This window comes from Catharus ustulatus, chromosome 17, assembly GCF_009819885.2.
Source record: "Catharus ustulatus isolate bCatUst1 chromosome 17, bCatUst1.pri.v2, whole genome shotgun sequence".
Taxonomy (NCBI): domain Eukaryota; kingdom Metazoa; phylum Chordata; class Aves; order Passeriformes; family Turdidae; genus Catharus; species Catharus ustulatus.
In genome coordinates, this window is record NC_046237.1 from 7928141 (window position 1) to 7954103 (window position 25963).

At 50.6% G+C, this 25963-nt stretch overlaps 2 protein-coding genes across 2 annotated transcripts; one reads left to right on the forward strand and one right to left on the reverse strand.

Moving 5' to 3' along the window:
• The first annotated feature begins 2133 nt into the window (after nt 1-2133).
• LOC117004266 (BPI fold-containing family B member 4-like) lies at nt 2134-12332 on the forward strand. The gene is made up of 15 exons (XM_033074952.1): nt 2134-2245; nt 3000-3114; nt 3562-3666; nt 3908-4063; nt 5626-5689; nt 6052-6115; nt 6540-6631; nt 7575-7748; nt 8325-8378; nt 8928-9095; nt 9180-9247; nt 10325-10367; nt 10849-10912; nt 11257-11333; nt 11840-12332. Exons 1-15 carry the CDS (start codon nt 2134-2136, stop codon nt 11861-11863), a joined length of 1380 nt encoding a protein of 459 aa, XP_032930843.1. The 3' UTR covers nt 11864-12332.
• Nucleotides 12333-16045: 3713 nt separating this feature from the next.
• BPIFB2 (BPI fold containing family B member 2) lies at nt 16046-22681 on the reverse strand. Its single transcript, XM_033075232.1, has 17 exons — nt 22601-22681; nt 21528-21600; nt 20614-20730; nt 20286-20379; nt 19915-20019; nt 19634-19771; nt 19153-19198; nt 18850-18910; nt 18518-18609; nt 18221-18397; nt 17818-17859; nt 17537-17698; nt 17228-17295; nt 16893-16938; nt 16565-16628; nt 16390-16466; nt 16046-16105 (listed from the first exon to the last, which is right to left on the reverse strand). The coding sequence occupies exons 1-17, from the start codon at nt 22679-22681 to the stop codon at nt 16046-16048; spliced, it is 1503 nt and encodes a 500-aa protein (XP_032931123.1).
• Nucleotides 22682-25963: the final 3282 nt, after the last annotated feature.

The window sequence follows — 25963 nt, forward strand, 5'->3', positions numbered from 1 at the left end:
TGTGGTGTGTTCATGGTGGCTGCTCAGCCTGCTGCGTTTGGATCTTTGAAAGGCGACGAAAAAGGAGCAGCATGGATAGGTTGCCCTTTAAGATCATCTAGTTCAACTCCTGGTTTTGGGACTAGACTGTCACCAGCACATCAAATGCAGTCCTAGCTGAGTGTTAAATAAAACAGTTTCTGTGACAAGCAAAGATTGCCCCATGAGCCTGAGCCCAGGGCAGCCCATGCTGAGGGACTCGGCGTGAGCCCTTTGCTGCTGCTGCTGCAAGAACACACCTTGTGCAGCACTGAAGAGCATCCTGAGAATGTTTTTCTGCCTCCTGTATTCCCAGGGACAACTAGCCCTAAACTCACTGTGGTGGTAGCAGCTTTCTCCTACCTTCAACCTGAGTGTATCAGCTTGTGTTTGTTCCTGTGCCAGCCCTGTCCCTGAGCCCGGGCAGCTCTCCTCCCTCTCTCCTCTCCCATGTTTGTGGAGAATGATTCTATCTCTGCTGCTCCATGTTCCATGAGGCTGAGCACACGGCCCCTCTCTGGCTCCCCAGCTCTCTCAGCAGCCCTTTGCTGCCCAGTTTCCCCCAGTCCATCCCAGTTGAGCACGGGTGACCAGACCCAAACAAAGTGCCCAGATAAGATCTTCCTGGGGCCCTGCACAATGGAAACTTCTGCAAAGCCCAGCCAAGGCATCTGCTGAGGGGTGAGAGTCTCATTCCTGCAGGATGAGACTTCCCTTTGAAATCTGTGTTGCTACCAGTGTTCAGCTACCATAAGTGTTGCTTTTTCAAAATTATGTTTATCTTTGGCTTTGTGCATTTCAGTACAACTTCATTTTTTACAGTGGATTCGTGACACTTTACAGATCTATCTTAAATCAATTTAAATGCCAACCTTTATCAGACCTCTGCAACTCTCCACATTGCTTTTTGTCAAGAAAATCTTTTCCCAGGAGTCTACTTGAAACAGGAATGAGTCTTTTAAATTTCACACTTCCTCAGGGACTGGCAAAGGTTGATGGTTTCCTACTCTCAGTCTCCTTGAACCCGTGCTCCTGTGCTCTGTGTGCTGCCTCCCTGCACAGGCAGCCCCATCAGCCAGATACAGATCCTTCAGTAACTCTCACAATTTCCCAGAAATTTGTTTTCCTCAAAGCATAGGGATCCCCACTGGATCCACCATTGCAGGGCATCCTTTTTAAGACAGGTTGGAGGTGGGGGAAAAGCAGGATCTGAGTGATCCAGGCCACCGAGGGCAATGGCAGCTGCTCAAGGCAGTGGTGACGTTGGTGATGTTGGTGACGTTGCCTCGTATCAATCAAGAGAGGTGGCAGCTGGGTGTTGCTTGCAAGGAGCAGGAGCAAAGGGATGGCTGCTCCTGGGCCAGGGAGGCTGAGTGGAAAAGGTGTGTCTGCCTGGCTGCAGCTTTTATATAAGGGCCACTGCTTTCATCTCAGCTGTGGGGTAAATCACAGAGTCTGCAGGAGCCCAGGGGAGCCTGAGTGGAGCCAAGAGCCCATCCCAGCTGGCTGCAGCTGAGTCAGGTAACATCCTCTGAGTGCTGGCTGTGTGACGGGGCAGTGGCAGGGTCCTCACTCTGGAAGTGCTTGACTGCTTTGGTTGGAGATTGTGCTGGGCACCGAGCTCCTGATCTCCTCCCTCTGTCTGCTATGCCATAATTAACTTTATGCTAGTAATTATTAAGTTGTAACTTCTAGGTAGCTTATTTTTGTCACCTGTGCTTTAGTTTATTGCTTTTGAAAGGCAGAAGGAACACAGATAATCCTCAGATGCTTCCCTTGGCAAAGCCCCTCACCAAAACACCTGTAACTGTGCATTGCAGGGATACAGAAATAACTTAAACATCAAGTTTGGCTTCTTTTTGTGAACATTTTGGGCCAGTCACAAGGGATAAGGAAAGGGCTTTTATTGGCCCACACATGGAGTCTGTCCATGTGTGTGGACATGAAGAAGGTTCTGTTGCTTTGGGCTTGAGCAGAGCCCCCTTTGATCCAGATAAAAAGAGGGATTCCTTTCTTGATTTCTTTCCTCATAAAGACACAGGGGTCACTTCTGAGAGTCTTCTTCCTCACTGTCCCCTCTGATGTCTCCCTTGCCAGCAGGGGCATCTTCTGGAGATGATGGTTTTGAAGCTTTTTGGAATCATCTTTTTCTGTGGCCTCCTCTCACCCTCGCAGCAAGTCTTGTCTGGTCTGTCCTGTGCTGTCAGCCCACGGGCCATGCAGAATGGTAACTACAAAAAGGCACAGGTTGTGTTTGCTTTGAGGGCTCTGAGGGACTGTGATGGGCAGTAAAATTTCCTGAGAGTGCTCATCTTTATTTCATATTCCTCAGGGCTGCAGACTTTGCTCAGAGCCCCTGAGAGCCATCACCAGATTCATGGGTCAGGGAAATCTCTGCTCCAGAACTGGGGCATGTTTCAGCTCCAAGCAGCTACACAGAATTTCAGGGCTAGATCTGGGTTGTTTGCTCTTTTTGTCTCAGTTTCTCATTTCCATATTGGAGCAGCTGATATTTGACAAAACAGCTGCTGTGAAGTAGCAGACATAATAATATATTTGCAATGTTCAGGCTTGTTTCAAGTTGCTCCTACTAAAAAAACTCCAAAAGCAAAAATAAACAGGCAAAAATCAACAAATAAAAACCCCCTGACAAAGGGGAAATGAGTTGTGAGTGGAAGCCCAGCCTGTGAGTGGGGTCACTGGTGCTCCTGGCAGTGCACAGCCAAACTGTGACATTTGAATTGGAGGCTGGGATGCTTTCCACTGCTGCCCTTCCTGTTTACTTCATCAAGGCCAGCTTTGGTTTATAGCACCAAAGTTGTAAAATATCATCCCTGTGTTATTTGACTGCATGGACACAGCTGATGTCTCCATGAGGAATTCTGGGGTGTGGAGGGGTTTTGCTGTGCCAGGATGGATCTGCCTGAGTGGGGAGAGGTCACTGCTGTCCGTGCTGCTCCTCATGCACAGATGTTTTCCAGTTCTCTCAGATGCCATAATCCATAATGGGCTCATCCACCAGCACCTGCAGGGTCTCGTGGTTCCCAACATCATGGGTGAAGGGAGTCAGCTGAACTCTCCCACCAGCATCACGGAGTAAGTGCTGTGCTGTGAGTGCACCTTCAGCATCAGCTCTCAAAAGATGAGCTGAGCTGCCCCTGGCATGGCTGGTCAGGGCTGTTACCCTTGTTTCATCATGATACTGGAATTCTGACCTGAATAATGTCTGGGTGGTCGCAGGGTGGGTGGCAAGGGACACTGCAGGTTATGGGTGCAGGTGCAGAATGACAACCCTGGGGGTGCTGTTAATGCCTGACAGCACTGAGAGAGGGAAAAGAGACCACAGAGGGGAAAAGTCGATGGCTCTCCAAAGTCGGCTTCCAGCCCAGTCTGGTTCTAGGCTGCCTTCTTGTAGTCAGCTGTCCCTTATCCTGGTGCCTCCAGCTGGAGGTAGCTGGGGTGCTGCAGGTTCCCCCCTGGGTACAGCTGCCTGGCTGCTGGAAGGTGTTTTCAGTTTGTGCCAGCCTTTGCTGTTGTTCACAGCCTGCACCTCATCAAGGTCCGGGTGCCCAGGCTGTCGGTGGTGCTGCTGCCAGGGATCGGGGTCCAGCTCACCATCGGGGCAAAGCTGCAGCTCAGAGGCAACTGGTGAGTGGGGGTTCGGGATGGATGATGAGGGAAACCCCTGCCCTGACATATTTTGCATCTCTTAAGGATTTTGAGGTGTTTCTTGCCTATAATAAAGTCACAGAGCAAAACAGACACTGAAAAATGACCTGTGGCATTGGTAGTGGTCTGCAGGAGATGGAGGAGAACTCTATTTCTCCTGGCTTTGGTGAGTTTCTCTGAGAAATGAGAGATGGAATAATCCTATTTGGTTTTTTTGCAGCTTGGTTGGCCTGCTTTCAGAACTCATTGATATCTTAGTGGAGGTGAACATTACTGCAAACATTAAATGCACAAATTTTGAATCTGGCACGTTCCAGGTTGTCACTGAAGACTGCCTCTGCATTCTTGGGGCCATAAAGATCAAGGTCCTTTCTGGGTGAGTGCCTGTGGGTTTATGGTTCTGTTATGTGCAGTCCTCTCCTCTTTATCCAACAATATGGACAGTGTGCCAGGACACAGACGGTGCTCAGCTGACACAGAGCCAGGCCTCAGGGATGGAATTTCTTCCCTATTGCCAATGCCAGTTGCTTCAGTGGAACGAGGGTTAATTTGCCCTGTTTGCCTGTGGAAATTTTAAGATCTGAAGCATGAAGTTTGGTACCTTTCCCAATACACTTTCTCTAGACTGAGCTAGAGAATTGATATCCAAAGGGTAGGAGTAATAGGGCTGGGAGAATTCCAGGAAAACAGGACCATTACTTTCCCTAGTTTTGTACTCTGCCTTTGGCTGCTGTCCCAGGAGAATGCCTGGCATGTGGAGTTTCCCTCTCACTGCTGTGGTTGTGTGTAATTCCATGCAAATGTCCCATCTCTTGCTCAGTCTTATTAAATTCTTGACAGCAAGGATTTGCTGACTTCATGTATTGATGAACACAGCAGTAAATTGATCATGGGAAATGTTTTCTTCTATTGCTTTTGAATTACTCACTTTTCAGGCTCATCGAAATTCTCCTAATTAATTTTTGCATTAGCCATTATATTTCAATCAGTGCAGCAGCTGCTTTGAAAAATGCTGTGTGAGTGAAGAGAGGAACACAGCTCATCTGCTCTGGGGGTCATGTTTTAATTTTTAGCAGGATTAAAGTGATGGTTTGCAGGAAGTGAACTCCTGAGGGAGGGGGGCAAGGGGAGTGTAGATATACACAAATGACTTCATGGCAGCTCCTCAGATGCATTTGTAGGCAGAATTTGGGCATAAATAACAGGTGCTTTATGAATTCCTGCTTTCTGTGTGTTGCCAACTCAACAGTCCAGAAATATATTGATTATCAGACAAAACTGCCTCTGTGCTGCTGCAGGCATCACACGTCCTGAGCGAGTTGTTCAGCAGCAGTGTGGAAATGTCACACAGCAGATTTCTCCTCTTGTTATTCCAGATGCAAATTGTTTGCTCCCAGTAACTAACATGAAGATATTTCCTAACAGCTCCCTCTTCCCTTAACTACAGCACTGATTTAAATACCAGAGGGAAATACCAAACACAAGGTTAGGCTGTGAGAGGCTCACTCTTTTCGTGTAGTGAGAGCTGAAGGAAAAATTTCTTCCCAGAAAGGGTTGTCAAGCATTGGAACAGGCTGCCCAAGGAAGTGGTAGAGACACCACCCCTGGAGGTGCTAAAAAAATGGGGCTATGGCACTTGAGGACATGATTTAGTGGGGAACATGATGGTGGTGCAGAGCTGATGGTTGGACTTGATAATTTTAGATGTATTTTCCAGCCTTAATGATTCTGTGATTCTCAGCAATGAGTCAAATCCTCCCCTCAGTGGGGTAAGTGGCTCTTTTGTCTCTCCAGCCCCTGCTCTGGTGAGCATCAGCCCCTGGCTCTGAAGGGATGACTGAGGGTGTAGGAAAATGTAAAATGAAGGCTGGAGATCTTTTTGTCTCTGTCCTGGAGCTTTGTTTGTGCTGATTTGTAGTTTTTTCCTTTCTTTTCCAGCTTGCTCACCCTGTCAGTGAATGAGCTGGTGCTTCGCCAGCTGACAGCGACTCTGCCCGCTTTGGTACGGCTGAGGATTGTCCTTTCACAGCTGAAACACAGAAATACTGGGGAAAAAAACTGGTTACAAGGCCACAGCAAGACCCACTGTCTCTTTGTGCTGCTCTCCCACATCCCTGGCACGGGCCATGGGGCTGGGGTGTCCACAGGGCTGCTGCCCATCGATGTTCCCCAGATGAAAACAATCCCCTTCAGTGTGGTCCCACAGCTCCAGGGATGCTCCACTCCCCCAAACCTTTTACAGCATCCCAGCTGTGTCTATTGCCATGCAACTTTTTCCCTGGAGGGGAAAGCAGGGATCTGGGCAGGCTGTGGGTGGTGGTGGTGAGGGGGGCTGAGCAGACACATTCCTGCTTTGTGTTGCAGCTCTGTCCCGTGGTCGATATTGTGATGAACCTCGTGAACATCCATCTCCTGAGCACTCTCAATGGTGGGTTGCTTGTGGAGGCTGAGGCACTGCTTCCCTGTGTTCCCCACAGTGGGAGACAAGACCCATTTCCCATGTCAAGTCCCTCAGTGCATCAACAGAAGTCCAGCACTTCTGCAGGGCTGTTGTTGAGCCTGGAATTCACACCCCAGCATTCCAATGAGCTGCTCCCACCTTGGCCCTCCTTATTCCATTTTTATGCATCACCTTTGGATTTTTCTTATCGTTTTTGATGCTCTTTTTGTGCTATATCCTAAAGGCAGATCCCACCAAGCTGAGTTTGGGATGCCCTGGCCTTTTGGAGTAGCAGCAAGCACCCCTCAGCCCTGAATGCTGTTTGTGGGTGGGGGGCTGGTGGCCTTTGGGGTCAGGGAGGTTGTGCTGCTGCTGATTCCTGGAGCTGGAACGATCCTTTTCCTGTGTGCAGCGGTGATCCCGGTCGGCACAGCAGGGACCATCCACTACCAGCTGGCCAGCATCCCCTACACCTCTGGCAAGTTCCTGGGGCTGGATTTAGATGTAAGTTAATGCTGGGAGCTGGGAGTGTGGTTGGGCATTGCCTTTCAGTGTGCTCACCTCATCCCATGGGAGCTGTAGAATCCCACGAGGAGCTGGGCTTGTCCTGGAAATGCAGCTCCTAAGTGCTTAGATCTTTATCCAGATCACCACTAAGCACTGTGTGTGCTTTTTATTTTGTTTGTTTTGTATGCCAACTTACCCTGAGTGTGCTCGGGGCTGTGTCTGTTGGATGTGGCTGCTGGGATGAGCAGTTCTCCTTCTTGTGGGATGAACAGTTTTCCTCTTCTCTCTTGCCCTGGTGTTGGTGCTTTTTGCCTTTGCTCTTCAGTCTCTGTGATGGGTGAATGCTAAATCAGGTTAATTGATGTATTTTTCACTTCTGTCTCGCTGTGGAAGGGAAAAGAAGCAGCAAAAAGCGAACTACTTGCAAACAGGAGAGCTTAAAAATAAACAAGCAGCTGGAGATAAGCAAGTGGGACATGAGTGCTAAAGAGGGACAGGGCTGATAGCAAACCCTGCAGCCTGTGAAACCCCTGCTGCTGCACTGGCTTTGGTGCAATTGCTTCAGTAGGAGGAGCCTTTGCCCCCCAAGCCTCCCAGATGGGCAGAATCGTCTCCTTAGCAAAAAGTCGGTGTCAGTGTGGTTGTCAGTGTGGTTGTCAGCGTGGTTTCTGTGGGGCTGGAGGGAGGTCTGGGAACACAGGGTGCATCCCCATCACCCCTCGTGCTTGGGGAGAGACCTCAAGGATGAAGTGAAGCAGTGATTTGTGATTTGGACAAAGTGTGTAATTAGCTAATAACACTTCAGCTTTACCAGCTCCTGCCATTGATGAAACAGAGAGAACTGCTCCGAGAACTGCAGCTGGCACCGCTCCTCACTCCTGTGAGGATCTGAACGTGCCTCGAGGCTCTGAGCACTGATGTCTGTGTGCCTCTCTTTCAGGGTGTGGTGAAGCAGGTGGGAGGCAGCACCATCGCCCACGACTCATCCCCCTCTGCTTTGCCTCCTCTGATGGACAGGCTCCTGCTCTTGGTGATGCGCCAGAGCTTCCTCAATGCAGTCCTGTCCCTCCTGCTCCAGCTGCCACCACAGACCTTCCCCTGCACGCCAGATGTTGTGAGTACAGCAGGGCCTGTGTTTCAGCTGGAGCAAGCGACAAGGGACAGGCTCTGCCCAGGAAGGGTGTTTGTGCCTGTCCCAGGGTGTGCATTGTGCCTGCTCCCTGCTCCACCCCAGCACTGCCTCCCTCCTGCCCTTCTCAGAGAGCTGCAATAGCACCCACACTGCCCAGCTGTGCTCCTGTCTGTCAGGACCCTCTGGGGACACCAGCTGAGACCAGCTGTGTACTGGTTGTGCCTTGGACTCCTGCAGGCTGTGACCCCTTCCAAGGAGTCTGCAAAGTGCCACTGAGAAAAGACATTGCCTGTCTGCAGTGCCATTCCTTGGGTGTTTGCATTTCCTGTGCCTCTGATCTCTGCTCCCAATGGGAAATGTTAGGGGTCCACACACTGGCAGGTGCTGAAAGCCTCTGGGGGACATCACCTTCCATGGCTGGGTGCTATCACCTTGACAACTGCCAGGAGTCACCCAGACAGCTGGGGAACCATGGGTGCTGTGTACTGGGGTGGCGCTGGCAGGGTGGGTGTTGTTGCAATCTGCTCACCAGGGCTGCTGGTATCTCTGTCCCCGCAGTTCTCCGGTGCCAGCCGCCTGCGCGAAGCCGTGGGGACCATCGCTCCTGCCGGGGTGAGGAACTTGTTCTGGCACCAGGGTTTGTGTAAACCTCTCCAGGAGACACCTGGAACACCTTGTGCTCCCCTCCTCTTGCACCAGCACGGCCTGAGCCTGTCCTGGTGCCTGAGCCTGTCCTGGTGCCTGACCAGCTGATGGGAGTGGGAGGAGGCACGGGGGGTTTGCACAGCCCCTGCCCGGTGTGCCATTGTCTGTTCCAGCCTTCTCCTGCTCCCTGACCAGGGGAAAGCCTTCTCTCACCTTGTAGCCATTGACTAGAAGCTGATGAGTATCTCCTGTTACCTTGTCTGGTATATCCCATTTCTTGGGCACCCTCTGACACCCACAGCCCTCTGTGTCCACCTTTCCTTCCTCAGCCCCTTATGCCCTCAGCATGGAGAGCTGATCCGTGCTGCCAGACCTATTTGCTCTGTAAATTTAGCTTGTCCAGGGTGTGTGTGACCTTAGGGAAGCCCTGTGGAGTTATAGGGCTGTGAGAGACTGCCAGTCCCCTGCCTGTGTGGGGTGCCAGCAGCCACCTCCATGCCTCCTCAATTCCCACAGTGCTCCGCCTGCAGGGGAACCAGTCCCCTGAGCATCAAACTGGTGTTGAGAGGGAACCCGCTCATCCTCTTGGAAGAAAACAAAGCCAGTGTCAGGCTTTCAGTCCTGATTCAGCTGTTCAGCAACCACTTGGATGGATCCATCCTCAATTTCCTGCTGCTGAAGGCTGTGAGTGTGGATGGAGTTGTCCCCAGGGGTGTGGAGGGGATGGGGATGTTTCCCTGTGCTGATCCTCTCCCCCTCTGCTTGCAGGACCTTGGTCTAAACGTCCAAGTGTCGATTGTTGGGGGCAGGCTGGTGCTGCAGCTGGCCCTGGGCAGGTGAGCTGTCCCCTCCTACAGGTGGGGACATTCTCTGTGCTGCAGTGTTGGCTCTGGGGCTCCTGGCTTGAAATGTTTTCTGTGTCTGCAAACCATTCCCTGAATGTGAGAATTTCATGCCTGACTGATGGTATGAGGCGGATGGGGTAGTTCAGGAAGGATTGCAGCAGCTGGAAAGTTTTAAGAGGCTGGAGGAGAAGTGTGTCAGTTTTATAACAAGGAGGAATGAGGTAACCTGAATAATTGTAAGACTGTCAGCTTGACTTTGATCCTGGGCAGTGATTCGAAATGCCTGATATTGGACATGAATGATAAAGCAGTAAAGGAAAGTGCTGTCATTAATGCCAGTCAAGGTATGATTAAAGATTGGAGAGCATTCCTTATAGCAGGAGGTTTGAGGATTTGGGGCCATTTAGCTTGTCAAAGAGCTGGATTTAGAAGCAAAATTGGAATAGCTTGTATGCAGTGATATAGGGAATAGAAATGCTTCAAAAGGTTTTTAATTCAATAGACAAGGGTATAACAAGATTCAACAGAAGTAGAAAAGAGAAATTGAAAGTGGAAATAAAGCATCCATTTTAGGTATGGATAGTGGTGTGATTGCAGTGATAGATGAGGAGCTGTAGAAAATTCACCAGGTCCTTAAATCCAGACTCTGTGCTTTTACCTAGGCTCACAGAATGGTTTGGGTTGGAAGGGATCTTAAAGATCATCCAGTTCCAACCCCCCTACCATGGTTTTCCAGAAGCTCTGCTCTCAGCTGGCCAGGATCTGCCTCCTTCCTGAAAGTGAATAATCTGGGCAGGGAGAGGGAAGGCGCAGCCAGGAGCTGTGCGTGTGTCCTGCTGCAGTGCTGCATCATTGACAAGGAAATTTAAATTAGGTTAAGCTTTTCTTTTCCTATTTTCTTGTCTCTCTTGCAAGTGTGCCAGTCTCTGTTTTTTGTGTTACAATGCAGGTGTCCCTTTGTGGGTCTCTGCCCCTGGGCTGAGTGTGCTTGGAGGTAGCTGGGGTCTGGCTGTGAGCTCTGGCTGGTGCCTTGTGTCTGACCTGCTGTTTGCTCTCCTTCCCCTGCAGCACTTCCCTCTCCTTGGAGTCTTCTGATGTTGGCATCAGTAATGTAAGTCTCTAACACTAGTCTGGGCTTTACTGGGCAGGGAGAGCAGCCAAGCATGATACCCTGTGGCTCTTGGGGAGGGAGAGAGCCAGGCAGTGCTGTGGGGTGCTGTGATGGATTACCCCTGCTGAGGGTCAGAGCTCTTAGCTGCTCTGTGGTGTAGGTTGTAGCAATTCCTCTGTTGCTGGGGTTTTCTTTTTCCCTTCTGCCTTTTCTAATAAAGAAAATGTAAAGCTGAAATCTGTTTATTCACCTCTGCTTGGGCAAAGCTCACATCAAGCTGCAGCAGAGGCATCATGAGGCAGAAGTTTTTCTAAGGGAAGGACTGAATACAAATTGAAGAAGAAAAACAGATTCACTTTAAAGAGAAGAGGGGCTGTTCTTTTGTTGTGTCAGTGGGCAGTGGTGTGCAGTCCCAAGGGTCCTGCTTGCTGCTGGCATGGGCCAGGCAGTGCTGCTCACATGGCTGTTTTGTCTGATTCAGATCTCCACCCTGAGGCCCCACTGCAGCAGTTTGCTTGTGGAAACATTCCTGCCTGCAATCAATGGTAGGGTGACCTGGATGGCTGGAATGCTGGGAGCACTTTGAGTTCTGGGCAAGGAGGGAAGAGGGGGTTGTGTGTGTGGGTGTGTGTGTGTTTGCAGGATGTACTAGGAGTGCTGGAGCCATAAAAACCCTGAAATCCCCATTCTGAGGATGCAGTTAGAAGTCCAACCTTACATTTGCACCATCCCACCCCAGCGTCAGTTCTGGCAGCAGTCAGTGATGGAGAGCCTCAGGAAAGCCAAGCACACAGGGATGGCCCTGAGAAGCTGCTCCCTGTGCCCTCCCTGGGGCAGCTGTCTGGGTGGGAGCTGGTTCAGCATGTGAGGACCTGTCTGTGCCCTGCAGGTGCCCTGAGCATCGGGATCCCCCTGCCCAAGGTGCTGCGCATCCCCTTAGTGAACGTGGATTTCCAGATAAAGGCGGTGAGTGCTGGGATGGGCTGCTCCCTCCTGCAAGGCACCAGGGCTGTTTGCAGGACCCTGCCAATGGTGGCTGTGTGTGCAAGGACTGTAGATTTTAATTCCTGAAAGACTGAGAGGGCTGCTGTGTCTGACCCCCTCAGGTCAGGAATGCTGCCTGAGGATGTGACCGTGAGCAGTGCACTGGGGCAGGTCCCAGTTCTCTGTCCAGGCCCCCTTTTCTTTCAGGAGAACTCAGTGGGAGCAGCTCCACTGTGGATCCAGGCATTCAGGCAAGCCCTCTCCAGTGGCACCATTCAAAGAGTCTTGAATAGTCCCAAGTTCCAGCCCAGTTCACTCTGGAGGTGTCCTGGAGGGGCCAGGATATTCCCCAACACTTCCCAAGAAGTTCTGTGTCCTCCTCATTACAAACTGGACATGAGGACTTTTGCAGGAGGGCTCTATGTGTTGTGAACCAACATCCCTTGACAGCAGATAATGTGTTTGTGTTTCTCCCTGCTCTCCTTCAGGGCCTGCTGGTGTTTCTGGTCTGAGCTGTGGAGCCTGAGGCATGGAAGAGGACTGTGAGGGCAGAGAGAGGGAGAGCAGCAAGGATGGAGTGCCAGGACCAGCATTATCTGATTTTCTTTACCAAACGTGATTCAATATTCTTAATAATATTTAAGACACTTTAAAGTGAATTGGTGTATATGTGAGTACAGTTTGACACTTGCATAAGCCAAACCTGACTGGCAGCTCTGTGTACAAATATTTATTTAGAGAAGTTGCTGTGATCTTGGGGTCACAGTCACAGCAGTTGGATGTGGTGCGGCAGTGGAACTGGGAAATTTGTTCTGAGGTGAAACTTTTCCTGATAGAGTGAGAAAGTGAATTTGTTGCATGTGGAAGTGAATCTCCCCATCCTTGTCCAGGAGGGTGTGACGTGCTGAGTGGGATCTCAGAATACATTTGTCATATAACTAATTTAATAAATGTTCCTACGATTTTAGTGCTTGAAATGAAGTTCTGGTTTCTGATACTTCTTGGGGTGAGCTTCTGTCCTGCCTCCTTTCTGGGATCTGGTTCCTTTGTGACAATCAATATTTTGAGTTTGGGTTTGAAAACTCTTCCCACTTGAACTTCATGAGAAAAAAAATTGAACTTTCAGTGGCTCCTCCTGGCATGATAACCTGCTGACCAAATGCTAATCCACAAGCAGAAATCAAAATTAAATCGAATTTCCAAAGGTCATGAAGCATTTCCTACTAGAATCTGGAGGGAAAACTTCCTTACCAGAGGACTGAGGGGTCTGACAGTCCTGGAGAGCATCTGTCTGCCTGGAGAGCCACCTCTGCTCAGGCTGATGTCACAAGTCATGCATTTCGGATTTTGAAAAGCCCAAATTATTCTGGGTTAAAAGAACCCCAAATGAATCTCAGGTTTTAAATGGCCTCTCCAACACCAGTTTTCCCAGCACTGGATGTTATTACGAGGGTGTTTCTCACCCCAGAGGCTGTGGCAGCCTGGCACTGACCAGGTGAGGGATGAGGCAATATTCCCCTCTGCATTTCTGCTGAAGGTAGGAATAGCTCAGGGTCTGCAGGGCCCAGACCTGTGGCTGCTTCATGAACTCCCAGCATCGCTGTGAGATGATGCAGAGGAATCACTGAACACACAGAGAAGGTGCTGGACCCATTGGGGGTCCCTCTGTGTGAACTGGTCAGTGCTGAGCTGTGCCAAACACAAGCCTGGTGTCACACACTGTCACCACATGGGCTGGCCTGCCTTGTGTCCAGCAGAAAGGCTCTGGGTGGGTTGGAGTCTGTGGTAACATTGAAGATGGGTGTCCTGGTGAGTATAAACAGCTCCTTTGCTTCCCAGCATGGTGCAGGGGGCCGTGGGGCTGTGCTCCCAGAGACTTCAGCTGCTGGTGACACGAGCCTTGTCCTGTCCCTGGGCAGGAGTGCTGCTCCTGTGTGGTGACAGGGACTGCACTAAAGCAGCTGGGTACAGCTCCATCACCAGCTGAACCCCCTGGAATGAAATGCCAACAAGAGTGAGCACTGTGGAGCTTTGGAGCCTGCTCAGGAGGCAGGAGCAGGGAGCTCAGATCCCATTGCTCATGTTCTCTGACACCAGCACACTCAGAGCTGGCAGAGCAGGGTTTGGGGTCTGTGTGACCCTGGTACCTGGAGGATGGGATGAGTGACAACTCCTCAGCAACCTGTGCTGGCACCTGCTTTGTGCCACCTCAGGGCTCCTGCACTGCTGGGATTTGGTGTCACCATTCATCCTTTTTGCCCACAGATTGGCAGAGCAGGCTGTGTTGATGCAAGGATTTATTCTGGTTCCCGAGCAAATACCTCCTGGGCAGTAAGTAAAGTTTAGGCCCCCTTTTCATTCCCATTTGGCCATCACTTCTGTGTGTATTCTGCTCTACTGGGAGGCATTCATTTCTCTGGCACATTCTCTGTGATCTGGCACTGCCCCAGGCCTCTGCTGTTTTGAGAAAGAAAACAGTGAGGCAAGAACATGTGATGAGATCTCGCTGCTGCATGGAGCACTGGCACAGCGAGCCCAGGGTCACAGGAGAGTGGAAAAGTCATCTTATGGCCCTGGAAAAGGCTTTTCCTCTTGGGGTCTGGCCTCCATCATGCTGCTCATCACATGGCACCGAGGGGGAAGCAGCAGAGGAGCCTTTTCCTAAGGAAAGGGCAGCATCTTCTCAGCGTTACTTGTCACTTCTGCAACTTGTACATCTAATGCTCTGAATTTCTAGTGGCTTCAGGAGTATTCCCAGAGCAGGAAACTGCAGTCCAGAACCCTTAAAAGCTAGGATAAGCATGTTCAGGAAAATTTCTTTAACATTGAAACCTTGACAAGCTGGAAAATCTTTTGCTGGGTGAGCAGCAGGAGGTTTTGCCAGGGACTGGCTGTGCTGCCGGTGGTTTGTGGGTTTGTTGGAGGTCTCTGGCTCTTGCTCCAGCAATGCCCCTGGCAAAAGCTCCATCCCTCTGCTGTTTTGTGGGGGCTGGAGAAGGGGCTTGTTCCCCCTGCTCCAGCCTTTGAACTGTCTGGCTGGTGCATGCTGCTCCATGTGCCAGTGGAGAGGGAAGCTGGGGGTCACCAGGCAGCTCTTCTTGCAGGACTGCCCAGGAAAGTGATGGATTTTGTGTTTGACAAAGGGGCTAATGCAAACTATTTTTTTCTGCATTCTTTTTCTGTGGCTGTGCTGGGGGTCTCAGTAAATGGGGTGACTGGAGGAAGAAGCATGAGACCCTCATTCTCCAGCATGAGCCAGCTCTGCTCTAAGCCCGTGGCTATTCCCAGGCGGGGCTGGCAGCTGTGGGTGCAGCTCCTGAGTTGGAGAGGCAGAGTCCTGCAGTGAAGCTTGGAGCCAGAATATTCCCTGCCAGAGACATGCATCTTTTCACTACTGTAGCTTATTCCTTTTGGGAAACTGGTTTAACATATATTAACCAAAGAATAATGGTTGCAGCTCTACCAGGAAACTTTTATTAGGAGCTGTTCCTGCTATGGCCAACCTCGGGCATTAACATCATTAGTCAGGTCCCACTCTGGGCATATAAACCTTCAGGGTTCTTTACTCCTTGCAGTAAATCAACCTGGCTTGTTTTGTTTGCTTTCCTGTTTCTGAACCTTTCAAATACAAGGTTTTGAAGTGTTTTTCAGCAGCTTCAGAGGGCAGAAATGATGGGTATAGTTGTAGCAAGTGAAAGCAGATGTAGATGTAAATAAGGTTTCATGGCTGAGGTGTTACAGGAAGCATCACCATGGGAGTGCTGAGGTGGGAGCTGGATGATCAGGGACAAGGATTCTCCTCCTGGGCTGCACAGTCAGGGGTGAGGATTCTCATCAGCACAGTCACAGGTTCACCCTGTCTGGGGCAGATGCCAGCAGCACCCAGTGACTGGGGCAGCTTTTGAAGCTCTTCTACCCCCTACCCTCCCCTTTTGGATGCTTGTGTCTGTTGTGGGTGTTTTTCCTCCCACTTTATGTTCCTGAACAGCCGGGAGATGTGTTTGGTCAGTAGGAAAGAGCATCCCAACACCAACGACCGCGGCGCCGGCGCAGTCTGACGCCTGCAGTCACCTCTCATTCAGCATTTTCTCTGTGATGAGCTTCCTCAGAAGCAAAGTGTTGAAAATATAACTGCCTTCAGGTCTAAAATTAGAAACCATTCTGCAGACTGATTTCCTCCCCCTCCTCTTCTTTCTGACCCAGGAAACTCACCAGCTGTAATGTTCCCATAGTAACACAAGACATGGAGGAAAAGCAGATGAAAGATCTCTCGTTGAAGGGGCTATGTTGTTCTGCAGCTGAGAGGCACAAGTCTGTTTAGCATCCTTGTAAATGTGTGGAATTAATTAAATAGAGGTTCTGGACATGATGGGCAAAATTTATCTGTTTATAGGTATTAATTCTTGAGGGGAGAAAAACGTCAATAGTCACACCAGCAAATGCAGAATTAAAGAGAAATGTTTAATTAAAGCACTAAACGTTGTTACAATCCATTCTCTGCAAAAAAACTACCAGGAGCAGGGCTGGAAGAGAAAGGTGCTAGTGCAACACCATTACTATCCAGAATATAAAACCATGATGTTTTAATGAGTCAAGAAAGAAGATTTTCAACGTTTTAAGCACTGGCAAACCACAGAGCATGATGTGAGAGTCAACTGAATGATTCTTCACTCTTCTACTCCGGACACTGGACTTCACTTCCAGGTCCGTGTCTTTGCCTCTAGCTGGAGGTTACAGGGGATCAAGACATAATCCTGAGCAAGGAAGGAAGGAAGGAAGGAGGACTGAGCATGGTGCCTGTGTGTCCTCATCAGCCCACACAGGGCTTCACCATCACACCCACAGCCCCAACCACTGCCTGGGTCCATCGGGCTAAAGATGGGCTCAGCCTATTTAAGGGAATGGAACTTGGTCCTGCAAGTCACCAGGGCTGAACAATCAGGCTCTGATTTATTCTGGAGCTGGGAGGTTAGCATTGCTCCCAGGCTTCCTTTAAATCAAGCACAGCAGGGAGCAATTTAAATGTCTTATTTCCTACCTTGTGAATTGTGATGTTGACATCAGTGTAAGTGAAACTGGCAATGTGGGGCAGGAAAACACCTTGTCTCAGGACCACTGAGAGAAAGAAAGAGGGAAAGTTGCCAGCTGGATGCTGCCTGCATCCATGTGGAGCATCCAGCATGGCAGCACCTGCAGAGCCCCCATCTCCTCACCGTTTATCTGGGCTGTCACCTCCTCACGGATTGTGGGCAGGAACAACTCCTCCAGCAAGGCAGCCTGTGGGGGAAAGTCAGGGTCAGCTCACAGTGTGGGGCTAAAGCAGGAGGAGAGGAGCAGAGACCTGTGAGAGGATCCTGATGCTCACTGGTGCATCCTTCCCATCCCACAAGGACCCAGCTGTCCCTCCCACCAGGGGCAGCAAGCACCCAAAGTCAATATTTCCACATTTCCCTGCTGGCACCTGCTGCCCAGGATGGCTGGGGCAGCTGAGGGGGAGCAGGCTCTTAGAGGACGGTACCAGGAGTGGCTGGAGGTACCTACCAGTATAGGACCCACATCAGAGGCAGCCAGGCTGAGCTCGATGTCCCTGGAAAACAAAGAGCAGCAGAGGAGCTGCTGGTGCTGAGCTCCACTGAGCAGTTTCCCCTGTTTCCCCATGTGGGCTCAGGGCCTTTGTGGGAGGATGGAAGCTGCAGTTCCCACTTTTCTCCCTAGCCATGTTTCTGGAATGTCACTGTCTCCCTGGGGAAGAAGCCACATCTGCAATGCCCAAGCTCTAAAAGGTAAAACCCTCCCCAGGTCACTTTGCCTCTCCTTTCCCCGCTGTGGCTGGGACGTGTCCCCTTGGGCTCCTGCAGTGCAGGTGGGGTCATTACTCGATGGCTGCCACAGAGATGATCATCCTCGTGTCCACAACGCTGAGGTGGAGCCTGGCAGTCACATCCTGTGAGGGGAACAGAGGGCAGGATCAGTGAGGAAACTTAGGCTGGGTGGGGTGTGATGCCCCCATCCATGTGCTCCCTGCATCCTGCATGATGGCACATGGGAAAACGCTGCTGGATACTGGGAGTGCTGTGATGGAAAGGCTGAATCAGCCCCTGCAGTGGGGCCGGGGCTCAGAGTAAAGGGGCAGCAGGGACACACTCACAGCACACACTTCCCAAGCTCAGTGTGCTTCCACTCACCACGTTCACACTCAGGAAGCTCTGGAAAAGGGATCCTGCTCCGATCTGGGCAGTCAGGAAAAGCTGCACGATTGCTTTGTCTTCCTCCAGCACCACATGAGGTGAACTGCGGGTCACAGCTTGGAGCACCACTGGCAGGTCCTCTTGGAAGAGGGAGCCCATCTGCCGAGGGAGCAAGGTTGTTCTTGGGCAAGGCAGCCACCCCTGTGCCCCCAGGGAGAGGGGTGGGCACTGCCTGGGCTGGGGTTGTGCCCCTTGGGGTTACAGTGACAGCAACACACCTGAGTGATCCTCTCAGACAGGGTGGCAGTGGTCAGCGAGCTCTGAAACACAAAGCACAGCTCATGATCAGACCTGGGGCTGCTGCTCCAGGGCTCGTGCCCAGCGTGGCCGTGCAGCCCCTCTGATGGGCACCATCCCACCCCTGGGCACGGGCAGGAGCCCTCCTCACACCAGCCCATGCCAGGAGCTGTGTGCAGGTTACTCCTCATGGCAAACTCTCCGTGCTCCTTTAGACCAGGAATATTTTTAGGAGCTTGGGGGTGAGGGGCTGTGACTCCTGCAGGTGCTCGGACACACTCATTTCTGAATAGGGCTTGTGGATCTTCCAAGACACTCCCAGGGCAGGGCTGTCCCTCCAAGTGTGTATCTCCCACTCCTTCCTTCCTCCCTTGTTCCACTCACCAGGAGACTCACGTTGAGAGCTCCAGACTCTTCCAAGGCAGAGAATAAGCTGGTGTAGAAGTGCTCAGAGAAGGCCAGGATGACGTGGGAAGAGCTGGATCTCGCTGGCTCAGGCATGCTGAAAGGCACAGGGCTGATTGGCAGGGGGATCACTGTTCCTGACACTTGGAAAGTTGTCTGCAGGGACACAGGCAAAGAGAAAATTAATTTCAAGTGTCTCAGGGCTGTAGCATTCAGTGGAAGCAGCTCTTCCAAGGACTGGAGCTGGGCTGTAAAAGCTGGAAAGTGAGGACTTACTTGCAATGAGATGATGATTCCCTGCTCAGAGTACATGGGGGCAGCCAGGGGCAGGTACTGGACTTGGCAGCTTGGTGTGATGGGGAATGGAGCTGTAAATGGAGCACAGGGATGCTCAGGAAGAGGAGGGAAGCAGTGCCAGGCTCTGGGAAGTGTCTAGGTTTGAAGAGTAAAAAAGGGAAAGAGCTGGGCAGAGAGAGCAGATCCCCAGGGAGATGATGGCAGCAGAGCCTCTACTGCTGCAGGGTAGGAATTTGTCCCACCTCACATTCTGCTCCAAAATGCTCCTTGAAACCCTCAGTCCAAAATGGGACTGAAAGCCAGCTGCCCACCTGCCAGAGACATCAGCCGTTCATTTGGGAAAAGCAGCAGTTTGGAGACTTCCAGGCAAATCTGTGGAATAAAGAGCAAAAAGAGAGGTGATAGATGGACATGGGGCTCTGCTGGAATTCCCCAGAAAACCCCTGAGGTGGGTGCTGCCATTGGCTGGTGGCAGGAGCCAGGGGATGATGGCAGTGCCCAGTGAGCACGGAGCTGTGGGGGAAATCTGGAAAAGCACCAGGTAGACATAAAGTGCTCTAATTCTTACAGACCTGTGTAATGCTGTCTTTATGCCTTTACAAACTTTATCTTACTTTTTCAACGTTGATCTGCTTGTTGATATCGGATCCTGAGGACTTGCTGTGAGAAAACAACAGAGCAGGAGTTAGGAGAGAACCAGATCAGCCAAAGGTGGGTGTCTTTTATCTGACACAAAAGGCATCCAGAGACAGAATTACCATTTTTTTTTATCATTTATTAAGCTGTGATTACCATTCTGAATCCCAAACCACTGGAGAATTGCCACTGGATTTGCATTAAAAGCATTCCATCTGCACAAGTCTAGAAGGACCACTCCCTTATAACAGACTGAAACTCTCTTAAAATGGGAAAACCACCCCAAAAGCAGAGCAAAGTTCCTCCCCTGAAAGTGAAGTTTTAATGTTGGCCTTGTTAGCCTTGAGGGCAGTGAGCAAGTCTCAATCCAATCACCTTCCTGCTTAGAAACACTTGTGCCTCAGTTTCTTCTTTCACCCATTACCCAAATCCCACAGGGAGCAAAACTGTGGGGCTGACCTGTCTGTCTCCTCGCTGCTCTGCACCTCCTCCAGGGTGGGTTTGCAGTCAGAGGTCACCAGCTCCAGGTTCCCATCGGGGTTCATCTCCACGTGGAGGTCTGCCAGGATGGACAGCCTCATCTCCTTGGTGGCTGAGCTGTGCCAGGGAGGAGAGGAGGAGGCTGGAGCTGGGGAATGGTCCTGGCCACACTGCCCCCAGGCCACCCTTGCTCCTGCAGGTGCCTTGTCACTTCAGCCAGGAGCTTGGGCTGGTTCCAGCCCGGCAGCCCCAGCACTCACGGGGCAGATGTGACGCCAAGATCCACCTCGATGCTCAGCCGCATCCCGGTGTCAGGGATCAGGGTCAGGGAAAAATTGTCAACTTTGACAGAGGTAATTTGGTTCCTGCTGGAGCAGAAGGGAAGGTGTCAGGAGACCAGAACAGACCCTGAGAAACCCCAAAAGTTTCACAGATAAATCCACACCCTGAGAGCAGCGTGGGTTCTGCTACTGCTGGACACCAACAAAGGAGTTAGAACCTCATTTCTGAACCTCCTGGTCTGCAGGGGGATTTTTGTTCTCGCTGGCAAAGCGCCTTTTGTGACAATATTCAAACACCAGTGTGAACCAGGGGTGTGGCAGCAAAGCCTGGGCAAGAGAGGGCAACTCACCTGCTTGGGGAGGTGGGAGATGGGTCTGGCGCTGGCTGGGCCATGAGGTCCTTCCTGAGCACTGACTCTGCATGTGGCTTTGACACTTCAGCAACTGTGAAACAGGGCAGATGTTTTATGAGAGCCTCTGGAGCTCTGGAGTGTCCTGATGGACAGACTGAAACCCATTTTCATCCCTTACTGCTAGCAATGGGCAGGGGGTGAGGCAGGTGGGCTGACTAGTGGCATGAGATTCTGGGGCCAGCATTTGATGTTTCACCACCAGAGCAGATGGTGTCACTGCCTCCTGTCCCTGCTGCTGGCAGGGGAGATGTGGGTCTGCACTTACGGTATCTCAGTCCAGAGGGAGTGAGGATGCCCCCACAGTCGGGTGACCTGGCGCTGTGAGCTGGGAGCAGGAGGCTCAGGAGGATGCTCAGGGTGCGGAGCATCGCCATGCCGGCACCTGGAGGAAGAGGAGGAGGAGGGGGAGGAAAAGGGCACCCACAGCAGCCTGGTCAGAACAACATGGCCCTTGTCTGGCCACTGAGGCACAGAGCCACAGATCTGCTCTTTGATTTGGGTTGTGGAGTGGAGCTTGTCAGCTTTGCTGCAATAACAACCCACAGCTCTCGTGTGGTATCTTAAAAGCACTGACAGAAGGCTCAGCCTTGAAGAGCCTCTGCAATCTTGTGAGCTAGAACAGTGCCTGCAGCGATATCTCACTTACTGAGGAGCACAGAATGGCCACAGCTGGAATAAAAACAGCAAATAAACAGAAGCTAAAATTAATAGAGTAAGGAATGGAAGTTACAGAGAAGTTATAAAGTCAAATGAAAAGGTGGAAGTTTTATCTGTCTCTGAAAAACATTTGGGAATTGTTTATAATGTCTGTAATGCTCTTACAATGTTACGAAAACAAGTAATTCAGAAAGTTTAACCTGTAGGAAACATACATATTTATCTCAGTGTTTGCAGAAAACATCACTCCTGACCCTTATGGAGACACACAAAAGTAGGAGCAATGCCTGTACCGAGTTATTCAGTCTGCAAAAGCATCTTTACCTCTCCTGGCTGGTCTTCCCATTCTTCTGACTCAGTCTGTGTCTTGCTGTTGCCACACCAAGAAATTCTGCTGGTTTTATATACCCTCCCAACCAAAGCTGATGGGGCAGGAATTGGCAAAGGGGCTGGGAACCAGGGCAGTGGGGGGACGGGTTGTTTTCTGTACCATTTTTATTGTTTCCCCACAGAATTGATTACTTTGGCCATTGACCTGACGAGGTGAAGGATTGAACAGCAGGTGCTGGGGCAGCTTGTCTTCCCTGTGGTGTTCCTGAGGAGCACAAAGAAAGGCCTTGGGTGGAGGGTGCCAAGAAATCAAACATTGTTTGAAAGCAAACGTGGAGTTCTTTGCTCTGCAGCCACCCTTTCTTCTGAACACCACAGGGACAGCACCTCTGTGTCCACCTCTGCTATGGACACACTGAGAGAGCTTGGGTTGTCCAGCCTGGAGAAGAGAAAGCTCCAGGGAGACCTTTGAGCCCCTTCCAGTGCCTAAAGGGGCTCCAAGAGAGTTGCAGAGAGACCTGTGGTTAGGTCATGGAATGACAGGACAAGGGACAGTGGCTTTAAACTGACAGAATGCAGGGTTCTGTTAGAGATTAGGAAAATAATTCTTCCCTGTTGGTGTGGAGATGCCCTGGCACAGGCTGTCCAGAGAAGCTGTGGCTGTCCCATCCCTGAAGTGTTTAAGTCCAGGCTGGATGGGACTTGGAAAAGTCTAGAGGAAAGTGTCCCTGCCCATGGCAGGGCTTTGGAACTGAGTGAGTTTTAAGGTCTCTCACAACCCAGACTGTTCCAGGATTCTATGTGAGGCTGCTGTGGCTTGTGTCACTCTCCTGCCTGGGTAGCTCAGACCAGAAGGGATGAGACTGGGACATGACCTGAAGGAGATCCTGGTAATTTATTAAGGACATTCTTTGGTTCCATCAAGGCTGGGTAAGTCTTTTGAAGGTAACAAAAGGGTTCAGTGAGTTTTAGACCAGACAGAAGATCTGAAATGGCCCATGTGCAATAATCCCTTCCTCTCTTAAACCCATTCCCTATCAAAAGCCACTGGCAATATTTATTACAATTGGCTGAAAACACAGTGAGTGGCACCCACTCTCTTTGTTAATATCTCTACAAACAGTGAAACCCTTCACTGGAGGCAATAGGAGTTCCTCTCCTTCCTGTGCTTGGTGTCCATCACGTTTTCTGGTTTCCTTTTGGCCTGGAGGACAGAGCATGGACCACCTGCAAACCCCACATGCACAAACCCTGCATGGCCTTACCAGCTCCCCTTTGCGTTCTGCCCCTCCCCAGCGCTGTGACCTCAGCATGACCAGTGTCCCAGGGAGGGTTGAGTTGCCCATTTTGGTCTGACCGCCTTGGCAGGGGGGTGAGGTGCTCAGGGCTTGTTGAAACACCTGCAGCCTGGGCAGCAGCCATTGTCCTTTGTCATGGGTGACGTGAGGGGCTGGGCTCTGGTTCCAGGTGCATCCTGACACGTTCACAGCCCTTGGCTCTCCCCAGCACTGTGTTACTTTCCTGCTCAGCATGGCAGGGAAATGCCAAGAACAGCAGCATTCCAGCCACGCCGTGCATTTCCATCCAAGGCATCCTGGAAGAAGTGTCAAGAGGAAATATGAAGATCGAGCAGCCTGCCAAGGGAGAGCAGGATTTACACTTCCACACTGATGCAGGCAACCTCTGAGAGGCAAGAAATGTGTTCAGAAAAGCAAATCCATTTGAGAAGGTTGTAACCCTCAGCCCAGTCCCCTGCAGCCATGGGAGGTGTTTTGCAGGATCTGACTTTGTTGGGGACATGGACACAGCCTAGGAAGGTCTCAGAGAAATGAGTCTTTGCTGTGTTTTAGAGCAGCAGTTGGGAATTTGCCCCTGTGGTTCCTTTTTCCAGTGCAGGTGACATCACCAGCTCTCCCTGAGGTTGGGGATTTTCTGGGGAGCGTTATTATCGCTTCCAGCAGTGCAAGGGTTGGGGATAAGCTGCCACCACCGTGCTTGGAGGTGGATTTTCTCCTCCTGAAGAGCTGTTCTGGACCTGATGATGCCTGTGGAGGCTTAATTAGATGTCAACTCACAGCATAATGACTGATCAAGTTACTAGCACAAAAGTGTCTGTCTGGCATGATGTGCTCCTCGTCGGGAGTTATCCATAAATCTTACACTCCTGTTAGATAAGATGTAAATCTCCTTGTCTGGGCTTAGCAGCAGGCCACTGAGCACAGCTCTGGGAGGGAGGTAATGACGGATTAAACCTCATGACAAGTTTTATACAGAAATGAAGAGAGGAAATAAATTACTTTGTGCTGCATTACCTCACCAGGCTGAGCTCCCACAGCTGGGTCCTGCCGGGTGGGGTGCCCAGGAGGGGATGGGGGAGGACACAGTGGTGGCCCCAAGTCAAAGGGGCACCAAAGGGACAGCAGCAGCCTGGAGGAGGGTTCTGTGCAGCCTGTTTGCAGGCTGGTGGGATGTGTGGATCTCCCACATGGAATTAGGACAGGGTTGGGGCTGAGGAACCCATTCTCTGGGTAGGTGAAGGTTCTTCTCATCCTCACCCTAACCCTGCCTGAAATAAGAAGGAATATTACTGAGGTTATTACAATTTTCACTGGGTTTTCCCCCAGCTTAGCCCATGTCCTTCCCCAGTGTTTGCACAACCTGATGAACCTTTGGGGAGCTACTCCTCCAAGAGCCACAATTACCTGTGTGCCCCCAAGAGCAGAATTCACCACTGCCCACTTTTGGTTTCTTCTTGCTCCCACTTCTGTCTATACCACATAATTAAGCAGGTGAGGTTTTTCCTTCAGACTTGGTGCACAAATCTCTGCTGGCTGGGAGCTCTCATTTGGAACCCAAGACTGAGAGCTTGCCCAGACTTTCAGATTTATCAGTGAAATTATTTGTATTGGCAGATGTTGGAAACCCTCAGGGACCAGCTCACACAGCAACATCACCCAGCCCTTTAATTCTATGGTTCTCCTCTTTCTCAGTCAGGTTTTATAGCCTGACTCTTCCTTACCTCTCTGCAGAAGATCAGCAGGGTCCTGGGTGTGTTGGGATGGGATATGTTAATAGAGATGTTTTATAAGCTAAATATGATAATTTATATGTTTTATATGAGGGGTAGCACTGCAACCCCTCACCCTCCAGCACAGGCTCCTCCCTGAGGGGTTTGTGCTGAACTCCTCACATTCTGCAAATTCTCCAGCAGTTCAGCTGCTCTGAATGGGAGTGATGTTCTGCAGAAAATGGCAGGAAAAAAAAAAAGCCCAACACCAAGCCCATGAAAAGCATCTCAGGGTGAGTGATGAGCCACAGCCCAGAACCAGGGACAAGCAAATAAAAGTGGGAGGTTGGGAAGTGTCAGCCCGGAGGCAGCCACGAATCACTCCCCACTAACAAGTGGGATATTAAAGCTGGTGATTTTCTGCATGGTTGTGTCTACAAACACACGGAGAAGCTGTACCTTAAAGGCAGCAAAGCGCATCAGCTCCTGCCTCACACAGTCAGGGGCAGGTGTGAGCTCTGCAGGGTTGGGGACTGCCCAGATTTTGTGATGATGTCCCAGTGAAACCCCTGAATTTCTGGGGAATCAGAGTCAGCTCTCCATCCCCCAGATCCATGCTGGATGGGGGCATGGAGATATTTCGAATGCCAAAACAATTTTTTCCTGATTTTTTTCAAAATTAGAGAATGTGATTTTTCATTGGGAAGAAACATGTTTCTGAATTTAAAAATAGATTTAAATGGAAAGCTTGAAGAAGAAGGGGAAGAAAAAGGTAATGAGAATATCAGCAAGAGGAGACTTTGCTGTGAGCATCAAATCCCAGGCATCAGGGCCTGTTCCCCTTTAGCCAGCTTTTTTTCTGTCTTTCCTTCAGGATGAAGGTGAAAAGTTTCTGTTTCCTGGTGACCTTTCTGGTGTTCTCCCCTGGCTCAGGGCTCTTCATGGCTTAATCCAAATGAGAATCACTGGGAAAAGGTTAATGGGAGCCAGTGCCCATGGGGAGCATGGCTGGGGAATCTGGGGGGGCTCACTCATCCCTGGGGTTATCCTGCCCTGACCAAACTTTGCCCTGAGCAGCTTTAGAGAGGAAACATGGAAATCACTCTGGCTGCAAAGCTGATGGTCAGAGGGTGGCTGGGGCAGGACACCACGGGCACCCTGAGGTCCAGCCCCAGGAGCTCCCACATCACCTTTGTCAGTGTTAGAACCACCCCCAGCAGGTAAATCCCAAAGCACACATGGCTGGTTTGGCAGCTTTGGCAATTCCTCAGGGGCAGGTAACAGCACTGTCAGATGTTTCAGGCTTCATGTCTGGATTTCTACAGCACACAAATACTTTTTGCAGTTCTTTTTTTCCACTAAACAAAGGTTTTATGGACAAATTCAGACATGCTCTAGTTGTGCTATTCCATGCAATGTGCATATTTATCTGCTTTGTACACACAGACTGTCAGAGCTTCCTTTAGGGATGAAAACCTTCAGCTTCATTTAAAACCAGAAGATGGCATTCTTGAGAAAAGATTTGCAAGGAGAGAAAACACATTTTATTAGACACGAGGCAAATTTTGCCCTAATCTGTACCAGATCAATTTCTTCAGTGAGTGACTTTCCCACCTTTTGA